The sequence below is a fragment of the Lagopus muta genome, chromosome 6 (genome assembly GCF_023343835.1).
Source record: "Lagopus muta isolate bLagMut1 chromosome 6, bLagMut1 primary, whole genome shotgun sequence".
NCBI lineage: Eukaryota > Metazoa > Chordata > Aves > Galliformes > Phasianidae > Lagopus > Lagopus muta.
The window spans coordinates 38,550,852-38,571,262 of NC_064438.1; the positions used below are offsets into that span (position 1 = coordinate 38,550,852).

The 20,411-nt window shown below is 42.5% G+C and overlaps 1 protein-coding gene across 7 annotated transcripts in view; it reads left to right on the plus strand.

Moving 5' to 3' along the window:
- Window positions 1-20,411, plus strand: part of ESRRB (estrogen related receptor beta) — a 159,212-nt gene that overhangs the window by 104,647 nt on the left and 34,154 nt on the right. For all 7 annotated transcript variants that reach the window (XM_048949009.1, XM_048949011.1, XM_048949012.1 and 4 more), the window contains one exon: window positions 15,505-15,914. In XM_048949009.1, coding sequence (XP_048804966.1) covers window positions 15,505-15,914 — 410 coding nt within the window. The remainder of the gene's footprint in view (window positions 1-15,504; window positions 15,915-20,411) is intronic.

Consider the following 20,411-nt stretch of genomic DNA (forward strand, 5'->3'; position numbering starts at 1 on the left):
TGCATTCCAGAACTTTTATGTAGAGTTCCAACTTCTTGGATCATTCAGATGTAGTTTATTTGCCAGTTTTTGTTTCAGTAGGCTGCCTCACTGAAGAGGACAAGGTAAGAAGTGTACCAAAACATCTCTATGTACATTTGAACATATGTGCTTTTGATTAAGTACAGAGAAAATAGACCTGCTCAGTGAAGAGCAAGCAGAGGGCTGCGTGCAGGATGCAAGGAGTGCCAATCTTTTTTCATCCTAAATCTGGCTGCAACATGAAATTGTAAGCTGAGTAGAAAATCTGTTGAAGTTTATTTTGAGAAAACTCACCACTTTTTTTTACAGTATGTTCTTCAAACAGCGCATGTTTGGCCAGTCAAAGAACACAAGGCAGTGCACAAAAGAGTAAACAAAGTACTAGGAACAAAGCAAAACTAAGCATCTTACTTTGTTTATGCTTGTTTTGGAAATCTTACAGTACAAAACAAAATGGGACATTTTTCTGTAAGAAAATAGAAAATCTTTTTTTTAACACAGTAAGTTCTTGATGAAAAGCTTCTAGCAAAGTTTAGCTGTGCAGGAAAACATAAAAATGGGTTGTATGGTGGTGTGGTCAGGAGACGGTTGGTGTGTGAAATAGCACCCAGGGAGCTGGAGATAGGATTAGGCAGTATTGGAGATAAGGTTATTGTGTAGACTGCGTCACAGGGGATTCGGTATAAAGGGCAGTCAGATGCAAGAGGAGGTCAGAATTGATCTGTATAATACAGATTTGTGAATCCAATTCCTCTCTGGCTAGCTTGCATGCAAGAAAACTGTAACTACTTCTTACACAAGCTAAGCTCTGGGCTACAGTGCTGAAGAAGGATGTTCAAATTCTGCTGCTAATCATAGAATCATTGAGGTTGGAAAAGATCTCTTAGATCATCTAGTACAACTGTCCACCTACCACTGATATTGCCCACTAAACTGTTCCTCAGTACCACATCTACATGTGTCATGTACACCTCTAAGAACAGTGACTTAGCCACCTCCTTGGGCAGCCCTGCTTGTTCCATTGCCTAGCTACTCCTTCTGGGAAGCTTTTCCTTGTATCCAACCTGAACATCTGCTGGCACTACTTGAGGTTGTTCCCTCTTTTCTTATTGCTGTTACCTGGGAGAAGAAGCTGACCCCCACCTCACCACAATCTCCTTTCAGGGAGTTGTAGAAAGCTATAATGTCTCCCCTGAGCCTCCTCTTTTCGAAACTAAACAGTCCCAGATCCCTAAGTTGTTCCTCATAAGACTTGTGCTCCAGTTCCCTCACCAGCTTCCTTGCCCTTTCCTGGACACACTCCAGGGCCTCGACGTCTTGTAGAGAGGGACCCAAAACTGTATTCAACAGAGTTGAGTACAGGGGACGATCACCTCCCTGCTCCTGCTGACTGCACTATTTCTGATACAAGCCAGGATGCCATTGACCATCTTGGCCACTGGGGCACACTGCTGGCTCCTGTTCAACAAAGCAACGACCAATATCCCCAGGTCTGTTTCCTCTGCACAGACCTCCAGCCACTCTGCCCCAAGTCTGGAGCATGGGGTTGTGACCGAAGTGCAGGACCAGGCATTTGGTCTTGTTGAACTTCATCCCTTTGGCCTCAGCCCAGTGATCCAGTCTGTTCAGATTCATCAGCAAGGCCGTCCTATCTTCAGGCAGATCAACACCTCCTTCCTGTGCAGAGTGCAAACTTGCTGAGGATGCACCCAATCCCCTTGTCCAGGTCAATGATAAAGATATCAAGCAGGACAAGACCCTGTACTGCCCCCTGGGGAACACCAGTCATTATCAATAGCTGGATTGAACTTCGTTTACCACCAGTTTCTGAGCCTAACCATCCAGCCAGTTCTTTATCCAGCAAAGACTGTAACTGGGCCATGGGCTGTCAACTTCTCCAGGAGAATAAGGCGGAAAATAAAGTCAAAGGCCTTGCTGAAGTCTGGGAAGACTACACCAACAGCCTTTCCCTCATCCTCAGGCCATCACTTGAGCATAGAAGAAGCTCATCTGTCCATTATCCTATTTAACACTCTCATGTATTTGCTCCGTTCTTTCAAGCATAGTTGCTGATTAATGCTCTTGGTGTTCCTGAGAGGTTGTTCAGGACCATATCTGTGGTTTTCAGTTGGTGAAGCAGTGTCTTGGAGTTCTGCAGTGACTTGCTGAAGTCTACAAAATTAGTGTTGAGATTGGAATTAGAGTATGAGACTTTTTGGCTGCATTATGAGTACTCAGTACCTTATGCCTGACTGTTCTGTGTTGTAAGTAAAGAACCAGCAACTAGGAGCAATAACATACGTATGGGTCCTTGGGCTGTGTTTGAGGCATCGGTGCCTGCTGCTGAGTAGAAATGTAATCTAGATGCAAAAAAGATCAGCGACTCTACTTCTAGATAAGACTCTTCCAATAGATTGAGCTACAAAGCAGCATGTGAACAAGAAGATCCACTCAGATCTGGCCAGAGAGAGTTGGCTGGGGACATGCCTGGTTTGCCAAGGGCAGAGGGAGCTGGGTACACAAAGCAGATGAAGTGTGAGTGTGTGGAGTTATAGATTCTGTCCTTATGCATCACATTGATTTCATTCATTGTGTTATACTTAGCATTACGTTTATATAATGTCAGGATGTTATGTGAGTTTGTTTATTTTTAACTCATAGATGACTGGCAGTTTCAGTCTGGATGCTGTTCGGTAATGAAATGGAAGGCAGTCAAGTTCTGGTGAAAGATCTTTGTCAAAGGATTTTTTGAAATAACAATAAATGCACTTTCTTGACTATGTATATTACTTTGTCACCTGGGAGCTAAATCCAACACCTTCCTATATGCTGTACAATGGTTGCTGACAGGACTTAACACCTTGCATGCTGAATGGCTGGGTCAGCTTATGATACATGTTAAATTGCATTTAGAAATTTAGGGGGAAAAAAAGCGATGGGCAAGGTGTGTTCTGCATCATACAGTAGGAGTCTGTTGCTGAAACAGCTAAAGCAAGGCTACCTGGTGAAGCACATGATGTGAATAGAAGAGCTCAGGACTAAAAGCAGCCTCTTAACCAAACAGCTATGCCTGACCTCACTGCTGGTGGCCACTCACTGACTTGCTGTGCTGTGTTTCCCATTGCTGGTCGGCTTTGAGTGAAACCAGTTTGGGGATTTGGCAGAGTATTCCCTGGTATAAACAGAATGCTGAATCAATAGAGACCAACACCTGCTAAAGATCCATATCTTATCAACAGAACTGGGTACCCCTTTCTTACTCTTTTTGGTACTTTCTGCTCTACTGGAGGAAACATCAAGGACTTACAGAGTTTCTTCCCTTCAGGTTTTCACACTGCATCCCTCATCCAGCTGAGTGTGAGTGGGCCTAGGCTGCAGAACCTGCTTCAAAAATGGCCCTGTTTGCTCTGATGGGTTTGCAGTGCTTACTGCTGGCTCATCACCAGACATTGATTTCCATTTCCCATTGCTCTGAACTCTTGCATGGCTCGTACACAGTGAGCTCAGTCTATCCGCTATGAACTGTCAGGGGATGTGGCTGGAGGGGATGTAGTTAGCTTTTGAGACCTCCCACCATCAAAATATTTGGCAAAGCTCTGTTGTAAATGGATTTCTGCTTCTACCTATTCCCCACCTCTTGTCCAGGTTTCTCACACCTTCTATTCTGCATGCATCTGTTCCCCTCTCAGCCCAGTACTGCCCGTCCATCTCCTTCTCCATCTACGAGTCTAATGGAGGTTGGTAATCCCGTTAGGTGCTTGCAGCAGGCGCTGCCGAATTTGCTTGCAAACGCCTGTGCCAGGTCGAGTGTCATTGCCAGCAGCGCTCTTGGCGGGATGAAGGTTGCATTAGTGAACAGTAATTGAAATGCAAAATAACATTTTGATCGAGCGAGCAGGCTGTTTATTTATCAGATCAATAGCCAAAATGCCCCATCTGGAGAAGTCAGCGTGATAATAAGTGATAGCATTCCAAGGGCAAACGGAACAAGCACAGCAGGGAGGACGTGTGGGCAGGGTGGGCTGGGTCACCCCGGGCTGGGGGTTGCTGAAACTTGCTTCTTTTTCCATCCTTTCCTTGAAGAGGGCAGCCCCCTCTGAGATGTGTCTGCAAAGGGCTCCAGACCTCTGGACAGAGAACAAAGAGTGCTCAAATACTAAAGGAGACAGAGCGCAGACATCTAAAATCATGCACGGGCTTTTTCCTCTCGTGCTCTGGTAGACACAGAGCCATGGTCACAGTGCAAGCTGCAGGTGGTGTAGCCCTGTTAGGCAGTGAATTTTTTTTTCTTTTTTTCTTCTTGTTTTTATTAATTTATGTATTGTAATTTGATTTTTTTTTGTATTTTTTTTTTAATCTTTTGCATTATTGCACTGTATTTCCTGTAAAGATCAGAACACTCACTGTGATTATCTGAAAATATGAGATCATACTTTGGCTTCTGTAGTGAATCTACTGGAATGGTACCTAGGTGCATCCACATAATGAGGAAAGAAGGGATGTCTGAAAGTGAGGAATGGGGTTGTATATATTTGTGTGATAAATTTGTATGTATGTATAACTTGCATACACAGGTTCCCTATTGAATGAAGGCTATCTCAGAAAAGTAGTGTGTGAAAGTGCAGAAGCAGCTGTAAATCTTTGTAGGTGCCTTGCTGTCCATCTGCCTGTGTTATCGTGTGTCTTGGCTTCTGTTTGCCCATTAGTAAGGACACTGTGAAGAATGGGACCGGGAGGTAAAACTGAGGTTGAAGATCTCACAGCTTGCTTTTTTTTTTTCTTTCACATTCCAAAATACGAACAAGGAAAAGTGAAAATTTCCTAGGATGAGGAGATTTATTCATCATAATAGAAAGGAACGCTTGATTATTTTTTTTATACAACATTTAGTTGTACACTTGGTGTTGTTAATTTGTGAGGAAAATGTAGGGAATTTAAGTGCAGAATTTGTTTTGGGTGGATGTTTTTTTTGGCTTCAAGATAAAAGAATGTGCAATATAAGCCAGAGTGATGGGGAAATGAAGCATGTCCTTGTTCCATTACACAAATTTTTGTCTGCAGAGGGGTTTGTTGCCTGTGGTCTTCTCATCTCTTGTTATGGCAGGTAAGCAGGACATCATGGGGTCTAAGGGTCAAGCGAACTGGAAGGAAATGGGGCAGTCTGAACGATGGATGAATGAGGTGGATTTAAAACAAGTCATTAGGGCTCAAGGTTGGAATTTGGGTCAGCTACAACTAGCTACTTAAAGTGTTTGTCTGGAGAAGAGGAGGCTCAGAGGAGACGTTATTGCACTCTACAACTTCCTGAAAGGAGGTTGTGATGATGAGGGCCTCTTCTCCTAGGCAACAAACAGGACCTGAGGAAATGACCACAAGTTGTACCAGAGGAGGTTTAGGTTAGACGTAAGGAAGAACTTTTTCTCTCAGAGGGTGGTCAGGCACTGGAGTCGCTGCCCAGGGAGGTGGTGAAGTTGCCATCCCTGGCAGTGTTCAAGAGGCGTCTGGATGAGAAGCTACAAGAGATGGTTTAGTGCTTGTGGTAGGTTGTGGGAGGGCGGTTGGACTAGATGATCTTGCAGATCGCTTCCAACCTTGTGATTCTGTGAGTCTACAATTGTAGAAAATATGCTGAATGCCTACCAGTGATGAGGTTTTAAAGACTCAGCAGAAGTGAACCTTGGGGGTATCTTAAATAGGTGGGTAGTGATAATCCTGTATGTTACAGTAGTTTAAGGTGTGCAGAAGCACCTCCCAAACCTGTGGTTTCTGTTAGCCACGGTGGGCTCTCCACTGTAATCCCTTTCTCTGTTCTGTGCTGCATCAAGGCTCCAGTTTGTAGCACAGGTCTCTTGCCTGCCCTTGCCCATGCACAGCTCTCTTCCCCCTCTTCCCCACCACACTACTACTCCCACTTCCACTCTTTTAATGGTTCTGGGACAGCTTCCCTGTGCCAGATTCAGTGTTTGCTCTCACACTGTTACCTTGCTTTGTTTCTATATTGTCTTAGAAATACTCCCAGAAAAGGCAGGGATTTAAAAAAAAAAAAAAAAAAGTTCAATTTGAAAAGCAGTAATTGTCCATTGTTATTTTACATGCTCTAATGTATGCAAAAGTAATTTTAATAAGTTTTTTCAGGATCCATCTAGTTTTGAGTAATGTTTCTAATGATGAGCTACTTAATTATAGATTTCTCCAAGAGCTACAGGTGGAACCTAGGCAAAGCCCATCTGTCCTCTCTGGACTGTCTTGGCAGGGATGGGAGAAAAAGGCAGAGTCCTGCTGCAGCTTTCAGTGTTGAGATGTAAGAAAAATTCAAAAAAAATGGCAATCACTCAAAGTCAGAGAACTCCTGAATGCCTCCGGACTGGAGAACATTCAAGTTCAGATTTTGCCTGAATAAACTTTGGATACCCTTTCAGTAAATTAGTATTCGGAAGAAATATTAGTTCTTTCTTCATAATGTAGTCTTTCTTCATATTTCCTTCCAGGATGACGTCCTTGATAGGTAGGTAGCTCCCATCTTAAATCCTTTCCGAAACACTTGCTGGAATTAAACAGTACTTCTGTGTCTTTATATTTTTTTTCTGCTATTTTACATCATGCATTGTAAGCAAGGCTGAAGAGAGGAGTGCCTTCAGTGGTTATCTTCAAATACAAGGAAGTGCAGGCTGAGGAATTTGCCCTGGTGGCAGTTTTCTGTCAGAAATGCTAAGATGGTAGCGAGTGGAAAAAAAAGGTCTGTGTGAGATGAGACGATGGATCAGGCCAGGATGCAAAAATGAATGTGACATGAATGACTCTTCTGGAGGTTTTCCTTTCCTTGCTCAGCTGAAAAGGTGAAAGCAAAATTCTGACGTATGAGTGTTTGAAGTGCTCTACTGAATATGTTGTTGTATGAGTATCATTCACTACTGTCTGAAGGACACTGAAGGTACTAAGAGAGATATAGATTAGAAGTGCCCTAGATAGACAAGGTATAAAGAAACATTCAAGAATAAATGAAGGTCCAGCTGAGCATTTCAACAGGGATTACTGTATCTAGCTTCACCATACGCAAGCAAAAATGTTGAACTGGTGTGAGCAGTCTTCCAAATGTGGCAATAACAGAGGAAGAAGATATAGACAGACAGGAGGTGTAAAATATACAGTGACTGCAGGGGGGGAAAAAGGGTGACGGTAGAATTTAGATAAACAGTGAATGGCAAGTGGATCCTGATCCTTGTTTCATAGTGGTATCAATGGTAAGTGTAAGTAGAAGCATTAGCTCAAGTGCTAAAACAATTCATTCTAAAGGAACAGCCATTAGTACGCCTTAGGGCAAGGTACCTTCAAAAGGCAATGTGTTAATAAGAGAGCAAACTGATAATGTATGTCACACCTCCAGATTAATTGTCACTTCATCTGTGTAATACTTCTTACCATTAACTAACAAGAGTGTTGTCTTAAGTGTGAAGAGAAATTACAAGAAGGAGAAAAGGGATGAAGGCTAGCAAGAAATCCATAATGTCTTCTGCCCATAAGAAAGCTTTTTATTTCTTAAGCAGCCTCCAGACAAGTTTGCTGTGGTGGCTTTCATCAGTGCAAGCTAACTTGGACTGGAGCAAATCTACTGATACGTAACTGTGCTCTGGTTGTACTATGGGTCAAAGGGATAAAAATGTCTTGTGGGCATTAGACAAGCAAATACTATTTGTATAAGAGCCAGAGTATGTGCACTTGCTGTCCTGCATCTCCTTATCTAGCAGAAGAACCCAGCTTGGAACTCCTTTGCTCACTCCTGTGCAAGGAATCTTCTCTTCCAGTCTACATGACAGAACTGTCTCATGCCACAACCCACTTCAGGAGATCTCATATAATGCAGTTCATCTCAGGGCTGACACTGGAGACAGGTCTTTTGGTTGACTCTTGCAGCTGAAGAGCTCTAGCATTTTGTTGGCTACCTGTCATATTTACTTTCTAGATGCTTCAGCCTCCTGACTCAAAAATTCTTTGCCTGACCTCCTCAAATTACAAAGCAAATTCAAAAGTCCATCTCTCTCTTCAAAGTAAGTTTAAAAGGCAAGCCAAGTGTGATGCGTTTGTACAGAATAAGCCAGGTCCAGATGCCCAGTAGAGCCAGAAGCAACAGAAAAGATTGCAATTAGAGTTAGAACGGTGTATTGCATTTATTAAAAAAAAAAAAAAAAAAAAAAAAAAAAAAATGCTGACAGTAGCACCTTGTTACAACCTGACTGTCCAGGTTGGTGTTCATGCTGTGGAGTAGAAGTGCCATCCACTCGAGCAAACTCATCAGTGTTTTGCTATGATCTGTGTTTGTTCTGAAGGCAGTATTTATTATGTGTCTATACTAGGGATGAATGCTTTGCAGAGAGTGTCTCTGGGTCTTGCTGTACTTTGCAGAATAGCAGCATAGCCTATGCAAGCCAAAGGGAGCTCCTGCTAGCAAGCACGACAGAACCCTTAGAAATCATATTTACACTCCAGAGAAAAATATTTAGGTTGATTTGAGCTTATGACTGTCTTACCCTTTATAGCAAAGCAAAAAGCTATGATTTAAGTAAAACCTTCTAAAACCTAGGTACTGATACCTTGGCAATTTCTGCTTATGATCTGGCACCCAACTTGGTATTTAAGCCTGTCACCCACGCAGTACCCAGGCTTTTGCCTCCAGAGAGAACTAAAGTTTGCCCTGGGTGCAGAATATGTTCCTGTGTGACAGAATATTCCCACAACAGCTTTCTGAACCACGGTGATTAGGGCTGAGTTATCCACAATTACTTACTGCACAGAAGTGACACATTAGCAGATCCCATTATTCTCAGACCATTGCATGGAAAAGATCTGTCAGGCAGGATGAGGCAGTGTCTCTAGATGATGATGGTCCTCTCATCTGAGGTTCAAATGGAGCAACAGGGCAGGACAGGCCTTGCCCCCAACAGTACATGGGAGGCCAAGAGCCAGGGCCATGCATGAGTGTCTATGGTGCAAGTGGAGCCCGCAGGTGGGAGCCACTTGGCCCTGTGTTATGAACGCCTTGTGCCTGTACCCTATAATTAATTACTCAGGTTGTTATTGCAGCTGTCATGTCTAGCCTGCCATTTGGAAAACATTATTTGCTTCTGTATCTAAAAAAAGCCACCTGACAAAATTTGGCTTGTTCTTGAGGTTGTGGCAAGTGTTTGAGAAGCTGATCTAGTGCTTGTCAGCCAGCTATGAGTTGTGAAGCCCTCTCGTATGGCCCACAGAGGATGCAAAGTCTGTCTTGCCCCAATGGCATCATGGCATGATATGCACATCTCATTTTCACAAGCAGTGTAAGTTTGTCACCTGGGTATTATTAGAATACTGATAGTAAAAATAGGCCTGTAACCATGGAAAGGTTGGATTTTTTAAACTGTTTAATTGTTGGTGTTTCTTCTTATTAAAGAGTCTTTAAAGTTCCATGGCTGGTCTAAAAATGTCAGTGCAATCCAAAGCATGGTTTTGTCACAGGTTGGGAAGTAAAGTGAACAGATTTACAGTGGCAGCCTTCTCAGTTTTTTTTTCAGCAAAGCTTGATTTCACTATGAGGCCTCCCCAGTTGTGACCTTCAGGACTAATGTAGAGAACCAGAAGCACAGCCATAGAGCTGTGGAAGTTGCAAGCCATACCAGCATGTTGCCTGCAGGGCTCTTCAATTTATGGTGGATCACAGGACTTTTCAGAATAGAATTCTGTCTGGAGTCTATGTCCATCTGTGAGAACCACCACAAAAGCCCATTTCTGACCTTTGCATTGTTTCTTGTACCTGGGGAAAAAAAAGGTTTTGTTCTGAGGAATTTATGAGAGAGTGTTCATTTGCTCACTCATTACCCATGTTCATACTAACTACACAGATGTATTTCAGATATGTTTTAATGACAACTTCAGTTTTAATGTTGGAAACCTCCAGCATGCTGTGTTGGTGGCTATATGATTTAATCAGAAAATCCTGGCAGAAGGACTGGCCTACATGGCAGAACTTCTGATGCTCATTCCTACCTTCCTTCAAGAAACGAGTATAGCACTGAGATAACCTTGCTTTTCTTGTTGAAGATAATGTACTGAGATCATCCACTAGAGAACATCAGCAGTAACACTTCTAAACTTCCCTAGCTCCTATTCGGAGTAGGGAGCACTGCATGGAGAACATGCAGGGTCAGACACTTGGTTTTGCATTGGCACTTGGAGCTGTGCAGATGGAATTAAGTTACTGAATTTGGGATATGTTAGCTGATAGAGAATCCTATTGGTAGGAGAAAGCTACCTTCTGTAACAGCGACAGGTACTGTTCTAGCTCTCTTGAAAGTAGCTGTGACCCACCTCTGGGTTTGTCTCTTAAGGCATGTAAAGGCTTGTAGTTAGAAAATACTGATGTCATTTTCTTATCTAGAACTGGGATAATAAGATGGTTATAGCTACAAATGACTATTTGTGGCAAAAGAAAAAAAAAAACCTCAGAAAATGTGTAATGAACTTTATAGAGAAGTAGCAAAGGGTGAAAGGATAGAGAAAAATAGGAGAAATTTCTAATATCAAATCAACATCACTGCTCAAAAGAGATAACACTAAAGGCATGGGAGCACCTAAAGCACAATCCTGACTTGGTCTAAACCTGCATATTTACATTCAGGATCACTGAGATCAGAGCATACTTGTCTGATAGCAGTGTGCACACAAAGGCTAACAACATCATCAGTGATAAACAGCAGTGGGTTTATGAAGCGAGAGTAGTTAGACAATAACCTTTCTTGATACAATTAGATAATTAGTGGGCAAAAAGAAAGCAGTGGATAGACTGTCTGTGGGCTGTGCATGAGCTTTTGACACAAAGCTGTGTAAGATCTTATTAGGGAAATTAGATCAAATTGGTTTTGATACAAATCCTGTGAAATGAATCATGGATTAGCTGACAGAGTATAAACGGAAGGGTTATAGACATTCTTTATCCTTCTGCAAAGGTGGTGTCCAAAAGGGTGCTGCTTTGGCTTTAAGTATTCATTAGTGACCTGAAGGAAAATATAAGAGATTAGTTCTTAAATTTACAGTTGACACAACTGAAAGATATTAGAAACAAATCAGTGTTTAAAAAAAAAAAATCTAGGCTGAAAAAATGAGCATTATTAAAAGACCTTGGCTTTGATAAAACAAGTGAAAATTAGTGGTGTGTGCTTTAAAGGTGATATGAGATCTACTTTAGAACAGGAAGAGTCTGAATTTCATATCGTGCACAGCAAGATGGCAAAGCAGCTTGAGTTCTGAGAACTAGTGAGACAGTGGGTATGCAGTGATGTGAGCTGGGGTGCAGGCTAATGGCTAGTGAAGCTACACATGGCTGGCCTGTAAGTCTGCCTGACTGTGCACTTTCTGGAGAGTCTCTCCCCTGAACTGCTGTGGCATCATTGCAGTGTGCGACTCGGGGCACCTTGCTGCAAGACCCAAGTAAGCTGGAATGAGTCCAGAGAAAGGCCACAAAGATGCTAAAGGGATTAGAGGGAATGACCTATGATGAGGAAAGGTGAAAAGAATGAAATGTTTAGAACCTCTAAGCTTGTTACATGGGCACAGAAATAGTAACGGAGTTTCCTGTGCCAGCGCAAAGGAGAGTTGGATCAAGTCTCTCTCCTTTCACTTTCCTATTAAGGTAACCAGAGCTGAGCAAAATGGCTGTTCATCACTTTGAACTCTTTGCAAAAAAATGTTTAACTGTTCTTGAAGTTCAATACATTTTTTTTCTTGCCAGGGGACATACTGAGTCTGCTTAAAAATCACAATGGGATCTCTGTGGGACTTGTAAAAAGTCAGAGATGGAGAGGCTTAACTCAGTGTCTACTGCCCATTAGTCAACTATGCAAGTTGTACCGGAGGACACGAAAGAAAAACCCAACCTCTGGAATGAGTGGATACACCCTAGCTCTGGTTTTTGGTCTGTCTTGGTGCTAAGGGCTTTTGTATGTAAAGCACTTGTTCAAACCTAACCAGAACTTGCTATGTGTTACTGTCTCACTGAAAGGAAAAGGAGCATCCTTGACTGTAAGGATGTAGGGTTTTGTTGCTATATTTGATTGACCACCAGACAGTCACTGTATGGCAGCTTCCATAACTGAGGCTGTGAGTTGAGAAGTGAGTTGGACCTAGGACACTGATCTAACCTTTTTTTTTCTGTTATTTTTTCCTAGTGGACAGAAACACCTCACTGAGTCTGTTTGAGGCAAATCCAGCTTCCCATAACTTGCTGGTGACAAAATGGTGCTAGCCTTCAAGTCTATCAGTTCAGAACTAAGATTTTTTTTACACAGTAAGGTCTGGAGCTATGACAGCAGTTCTGAGAAGTGTTTGCGAACAACTGTCCCGTCCTTTTTGTGATTCCCTGGTTTATGATGGCCTGGGAGGGCAGTGTTCCTAGGTAAACTGCACTGTGGCATCTTGTCTTGCAAATAGTGATTACATTTACTAATACAGTAGACAGGACTTCCAAAAATACTTCCAAATCTGAAAAAGTGAACAGCCTCATGCTCCGACAACCAGCCATAGCAGTAGTAGCTCTGTTTTCCATATTGAGGTTTGACTTTGGATTTGTAAAGGGTGCCATTAAGATGAGGAGGTGTACCAGGCTGAGTCTGTTTTATACATGGCTAACATGAAGAATGTGAAATGAATATGCCGTGCTTGGAGTAGATATAAGCACAGACACAGAAGACTTCTGTCACCTCTGTTTAACCTTAATTCTCTGAAGTCCTTCTACTCCCAGTTTTCAGTATCTTTTCTAATACAATTCAGAATCTTGTTTTTTGCTCCTTCATTTCTTCCCAGTCAGTGGATTCTGGGCTTTTTAAGAGACAGAAGCTGGGATTTGAACTTACCTGACTGAATCTGACAGTTCAGTTTACCTCCTTGTCATGCCTTTTTCATAGTGCTGTCCTCTGTCTGCCCTTAACATGCAACTTCAGCTCCTTTTTCTGTGGAGTTCCTCAGTGCAGAAAAGTCTTTTTTATGGTGGTTTTGCTTTCCACTTTGATCCTAATCTCATGCTTCTATGCCTGGTAATCTTCAGGTTTTTATTACATACGCACCCCTCAGGTAGAGAAAGGTTCCAGAATCTGGCCAGCACAGCAGCTTTTTGCTTTGCTTTCTGCTTTTCTGGGAAAAACATGGGGATTCATCAACTCATCACACTGTCTCTGAGTGGGACTAAACTCTTGATCCCTCTCAAGTAACACCAGGCAAAGCAGCCCAGGAACGTGAGATGCCTGCCCATAGGCTCAAGGTCAACCATCTTGCCAAATAATGGACCTGTATGATCGATTCCTGGAGATGGGGGATGAGGTCAAATGCTGACAATGAAACAGAGAAAGGAAAATCAAGAGATACTTGGGTCAAATGAGATCATAAGGATGTAGAACTGTAAAGCTGTTGTGTATCAGACATGTACATTCATATCAGTAGACACACAGAAATGATGTGTGTAATGTATCCACGTCAGTGTTGCTGTGTCACAAAATGTTTTGTCCTGTCACCTGATGGGTCAGACCTCTTGGCAGGAGGCGTTGCCATAAATACCAGGTAAATAGGTTGAAACTGAAATAGAAATGGAAATTACCCACATGACCATGGTGTGGTAACTTTAAACCAGTGGACCTTCCAAGAAGAAATTCAAGCATCTCCAGGCAGTTAAAATTCTTTGGACATGTCATCAGGAAAATCACTTGATCGCATATTTTTAGGTTTTCTTAAAAACCGTTGACAAATTATCTTGCTGGAGAGAAAATCTGACCTCTCAGGTTAATACTATTATCAATTTAAAAGTGTCTGAGACAGAAAACAAAGAGTAGGCATACCCTATCCAGAGAAGAAGTGGAGGTCAATTCTCAGGATGGGAAAGGTTAACATGGACAGCCCAAAAAGTTCTGTGTTGAGGTGTTTGATTCATGCATTAATGATCTTCAAAGTGGGTGAGCAGTCAGACTCTGCAGATGACAGTACATTATCAAGAAAGACTGAAGAACCCCAGAGGATTGTACCAACGCTAGGTGCGTGGACAGCACAGTGGTAGCTGAAGTGCACTGCTGACCATTGCAGCGTTGTGTTCCAGAAGGCATTAATTTGATTTTTCGTAGATCTTAATGGATTCTAAATTAACTGTAGCAACTCTTGAAAAGATCTGAGAGTCTTAGTAAGTAACTTGCTGATATGGTCTGTTAAAGAACTGATAACTAATTTTATGGGAGGGGAAAACAAGCAAATAACTTAAGGAGTTATGTAAGTGATGGGCTGAAAATAACATTGAAAATATGGAAATGTCGCTAGGTAATTGATGGGATACCTTTGTCTTGACTGCTATCCAGACCATCAGCTGGAGAAGTGGTGGAATAGTGCCAGTTTCATACTATTGAGGAGTTGCCTCATTGAATTCTTCTGCACTGAACAGAAATAGCCAAAGTAGATGAAATTCAGAGATGGATGATGAAAAAGATCTGAGATTTGCAAAACTTCTGTGTGAATGCATGAAGAACAATTATATGGATAATGGAAGTCTGAATTAGGAGAACATAGGAAAAGTACAGGACAGAAGAAGGAGAATTTGGAGATGTCCAGGGAATCTGGGCGGCTGCAAATACAGCATGCACAATAGAGGTGATTGGGTTTTTTTATTTGTTCATAGACTAAACGAGTAATCCTGCAGCTCATTTCCATATGATATCATCAGAATTAGCAGTGTTCTAAAAAAAGACTGAACTTTCAGATGAACAATAAGATTACCTTTGACTGCAGTTAATAATAACAAAAGCTTTCAAATTTGGTAAAGATGCCATCCCTGCATATACTTCAGAGCATATGACTCTATAAAAAGTGGAAATTTGAGAGTAAACAAAAGAAAGATTAATATTTAAGATTAAGCTGGATGACACTTTTGATCAGATCAGTTTCTTTCAGTTTCTGAGCTCCCATTTTAGTGATGTTAATGAAGAGGAGCAGTGAATCCAACATGAAAATAACACAGAGCTTCTGTATTACAAAAGAAAATCCATTCTGAATAGATCCTTCTTGCAGAGTGTGCTTGCGTATTCTGCTTAGAGCCAGGGCAGGGAATCCTGAACTAATTGAGAATCTTTTTCATTTGGCCAGCCACAGATAGGCTCACTTTTTTCTGCTTTCCCAGGGTTTGTCTGCTCTGGGTAGCTTCTGTCTCATCAGCACTGATGCCCCTTCCAAGCGCTAGCCTGTGAACAGCCTGAAATTGTGATTTACATGAATGGCCTAGACTTTCTCTGTGTGATTTGGTGGGAAGTAGGCAGTGGTTCTTAGTGATTTGTGTTGTATCCCTGAGGAGAAGCACCTGTGTGGTTTTGGACTGCCTGAGGCAACTGGAATTGGACTGAGGTGGGAAAGGAGAGCTCTCTTTTGACTACTCTGGAGCTGCATTTAGCCAGGAGGCCACTGAACATCTTTGCTCTCTCTTTGCAGGCTGCTTGGCAGAATGGCCACGGAGGAGCGGCATCTCTCCTCCAGCTGTGGGTCCTTCATCAAAACCGAGCCCTCCAGCCCATCATCTGGCATCGATGCCATCAGCCACCACAGCCCAAGTGGCTCCTCCGACGCTAGCGGTGGCTACGGCATTGCCATGGGTGGCCACCCCAACGGCCTGGACTCACCACCCATGTTCAATGGCACAGGGATTGGTGGTGGGTCCTGCCGTAAGCGATACGATGACTGCGCCAGTGCCATCATGGAGGATTCACCCACCAAGTGCGAGTACATGCTTAATGCCATCCCCAAGCGGCTGTGCCTGGTGTGCGGGGACATTGCTTCTGGGTACCATTACGGTGTGGCTTCCTGTGAGGCATGCAAAGCCTTCTTCAAGAGGACTATTCAAGGTACAGTGTACCAATTTTTGTCAGTCTTAACCAATGATCAGAAATTCCTTAGATGACTGATAACCTCAGTGCGTGTATAAGTAGACAAATTGCCGCTCACTGATCTTGTGAATACAATTCACATATATGGTATATGCCTGTGTCCTGAGTGCCAAAGGCATGCTGCAGATGTGTACGTGTGCAGGTCCAACAATACAGCTGAAAGTAGAAGTGCATACGGGCAGGCTCTGATATCTTCAGATCCTTGGTTGTACTTACACAAGCAGACTATGTATGAGCAAACGTGTCTGAACACACAGATACTCTCTCTGCTTCTTACACTCTCTAACTGAAAAAAAGGGCAGAAGAATTCACTTTGCAATAGAAAGCATACTAGTGGGTTGACTAGAGAGCAAGCCGTTGTGTTGGTAGCTGGCTGATGTCAGCCCACCACACCAACACTCTCTAGACTTCTGTGAAATGAAGTAAGTCCACTTGTGGGGAAAGCACTCTTTTTTTCTTTTTTCTTTTTTTTTTTCGTTCATTGACTGGGCCAGTCGTACTTAATTAATACTCCTTCACTAGGAATGTTCAATTCTGGAGTGAACAGAGCAATACAGAGTGCAGATTAGCACGGATCTCTACAGAACTGACTATTTTTCATTTAATTTTTTTAAGATTCCAGGTGTATCTCCATGCCACTATACTGCTATGGAGATGATCATTCTGTATTGCCCCACTGAGTCTTCCTTTTTCATTATGCCATGTGGAAAGGGTGTCTATCCCTTGAGTATTGGCCTATGCTCTGGCAGAATTTCTGTGATTTATCATTGCTGAATCTCCTGTGATTGGACTTTTAGTTGCACTTCTGACTGTCAGCACAGACTCTGTTCCTTCTCCAGCACTTGGACCCATTCCCTGTGTTTCTTTTTGGCACGTTTGGGTACTAAAGGAGGGAAAGGGTATTACTCTGAAGCAAAGCCCTTACAGGCTTTTTATACAGGAAGATGATGAAAAACTAACTCCTCATGGGAGCAATACAAGAACTTCTTTGTGGCAGAGCGGAATATAGGCTTAACCTGGGGAGAGGAAAAAGAAATCTAGGAAGTTTTGAGAAGTTGAAAATGATCCAGAGCAACAGTAACTAGAACCTGTAATCAGCCTTAGTATTACATCAGCTGATTTCATCCTAGGAAGGGAGACTGCTTCTCTCCAAGCCCTCCTGCCCAGCACAGCCATATTCTCCCTGTGGTTCCCTAATTGATTGCCTGTTAACGTGTAACAGATGGGGGGAAGGAGTAAGTGAAGATTTCTCTCACCCTGTCATCAGCTTGTGTTAGTAACCGAGGTACCAAAATGCTTCAGTTCCCAGTAGTGGGAGAGCCCAGTGTGTTGTGCCAAGTGTGAATGGTTCTAGCTATGGAGCTGAAGGCTGAGCCTAGGGAGATTGGGTAGGCAATAGGATTGCACATTTTGGTTGACTCAGGAAAATGTAAAATTCCTAGGGCTGTGCTGTAGTGATGCTGTATCCACTCAACCCTGTGTATACATGGGAAAGAGCTCAAGTATAACAAACAAGAGACAGGCAAAAACATTTCCAAAAGGTACTCATTCTTCAGCTGTATTACACCCAATTTGCAGACTTTTTTTTGAGTGAAAAGGGCTTTCTGAGGTAAAGTTTGTTTTTTGTTTTTTTTTTTTAATTAAAGTATGGCAGAGCCTGACAGCTCTGCCACTTACTCTTCCTTTCAGCCAGGTGAGTCCAGGCTGTCCTCAACATCATGAAGTCCACTGCTTTTTGACTGATGGGAAGGAGATGGGCTGAAAGCCAGCAGGGATGTGGTTGTGTATCTCTGGTCGTAAAATCATAGAATCATAGAATGGCTTAGGTTAAAGGGACCTTAAAGATCATTTAGTTCCAACCTCCCTGCCATGGGTAGGGCTGCCACCCACCACATCGAAGTTGCCCAGGGCCCCATCCAGCCTCATCCTGAGCACCTCTGAGGATGGGGCACCCACAGCTTCTCTGGGCATCTTGAAATGTGCTACTGTTGTTGCTTAAGACAGGTCTGATTTGAAAGCAAACTTTCATACTAGTTAAATGAAATGAAACAGGTCTGTTACAAGAAAGGTAATGGTTTGAATATTTCTGAATTAAAAACTTTTAAAATTCATATTCCACAGAAATCCTACATAATTCTCTCATCCAAATTTAAGACAAATGCTATGGATACGTATTCATAATCTGACTATTCATTCTTGTAGTAGTTTGCTCAGCAGATAGAACATTATAAATCAATCAAATAATTGTCATTAGCTTTTGTTTTTCAGTTCTAACTGGTAAACAGTTTTACTTCTCTGAGCATTAAACTAAGAACAGTGCTACATAACCATATGGCTGCCCTTATTATTCAACATATTCATGATTATTACTGCCCTTCATCTATTTTTCATTTTCAAATAGTGAAAATTAAGGCTATTTCTAAAATGACCATTAATATAAAATCTTAAAGTCAGCAAAATAAACCTGAATTAAGATTTCCCTCTCTGATCTTTGTGAGTCAGTCTGTTGTGTGCTTGGAACTCATACCCATAAGGCGAAACAACAGGACTTACAAGAATTCATGTTGAGGAAAATTGGGGCATTGGAGAGAGAGAGAGAAGAGGCATCTTTAACATCATCTTCTGAATGGCCAGGGTGTTTATCAGGCAAAGCATCTGCATGGATTCTCTGCTTGAGTCTTGCAAACTTCAAACTCTGTGAACATCACTACACAGCTGCTGTGCCTGGATGCCTTTACACCACTAAGGGGCTTAAAATGTGGATAATGCAACTCAGAAGATTTATGTGGATTTATAACAGGCTTGAAACAAAATCTGTGGTCTTTTAGGGCCTCCTGGTTGTATTTATAGTGATCAGCATGGCTGCTGGGAAGGTAAGAGCAGCTGAGAGAGTCTGCACATCTTCCTGAGCGCAAAAGTCTTCCACAAGTGCAGCAAAGAACCTGTGAGATGCAGGAGGGAGGTTTGTGACCCTGCAGTAGTGGCTGTGGCAGTCAGCTCTGTCCTGTCCCTCTGTCCTTCTCATATTTCTCAGATGGGAACTCACAGCAAAAACACAGTGTCTTAGACTTCCCAAAACTTTTGTAGCATGGCTAGAAAAAGCACAGTATTTCCAGGATCTAGTGCCCGACTGCTATTTATTATCATAGCTCTAGTACTTGAAGTCAGAAAATCATCTGCAGTCCAATTCAACCTTGTTAGTTTTGCATTTTATTTTTGCCTCAGTGCATCCGTAGAGATTGCTTTGTGCAGAGGATCTGTTATCCAAAACTTCAATAGGTAAATACTTCCGTGTCAGAAACCTGTCTGCAAGGAACTGCGTCAGGCTGAGAGAAAGCTGTGTGCTGCCCAGGGCTCAAGTCCTGCAGCCACATGCAGGCAAGAGGGTGACTTGACCAACACTGTGCAAAAATGTCCAAGTCCTTTTGCATGGAGCAGAGAAGGCAAACAGTGCTGGTACTACACCTGGAGAGACCCCTATTTGCTCTCATAGAGATTTTCCTCTGATTTTCACAAAGTACCTGTCCTCACACCAGGACTCAGATTATGATGTCTCAGCTAATTTAAGTGGAAGGTAACAGAGAATCCCCTGCATGCTTCCTATCAGTGTTCCCTTGTCCTGCTGTAGAAGAGATTGGACTGGTGCCCACTGAGAGCAGAGACACTGCTGGTCATTCACCATGGGCCATTTTGCAGTTTTTAGGTCTTTTTTCAGTGGGACACCAAATAATCACTTGCCTTTGGAATTGGAGAAAAAAGAAAAAACAAAACCAAACAGATTCTGGACAAAAGTTTGCAAGGCACGATGCTCTGTGCTTGATAGAACTCCCCTAAACCTACAATATTCTGAAAGCAGTCCTTGAAGGAAAAAAAGAAAAAAAGAAAGAGAGAAAGGATAAAAGGCAACAAATGCATGAGCTGGGAAGGCTGCAAGATGGATTTTCCTGTGAGTTTTTCCCAGCCCTCTGGCACCACAGGACCAGCACTGTGGCACCATGCTGCTGGTCATAACTGCAGTGTGTTGCATCAAATCATAGGGGTGAAAGAAAACTTTCATCCTGAACAAACAAAACTTGGCATTTAATAGCAAATACGTTGAAATGTAGGCTTTTCACTGGAATTCAGGGGAAGCTTGACTAAGGAAACAGAGGGCGGGAGAGATGGGTATGCAGCAGTAGCAGGATGGAGCATGCAAGGAAGAGGATAGGGAAAGAATGGTGAAGAGGAGTGCAGAAGAAACCAGAAGGAAATAAGAGGTTCAGTTGTTTGCCTGTTTGTTTCAGAAAGCAGAAGTTGAAAAGGCTTCATCTCTGAAGACTTTCCTGGTTATTTCTGTTTGATTGTCCCTAAGTTTCCTTTCTTGTATGTGGTGGAATAGGCAGGATCTGAGTAAGTGGGGTGAGCAGCTTGTGCTTTGAGTGCTATACCAATTCTGAGCTCATCTCCCTTGAGGAA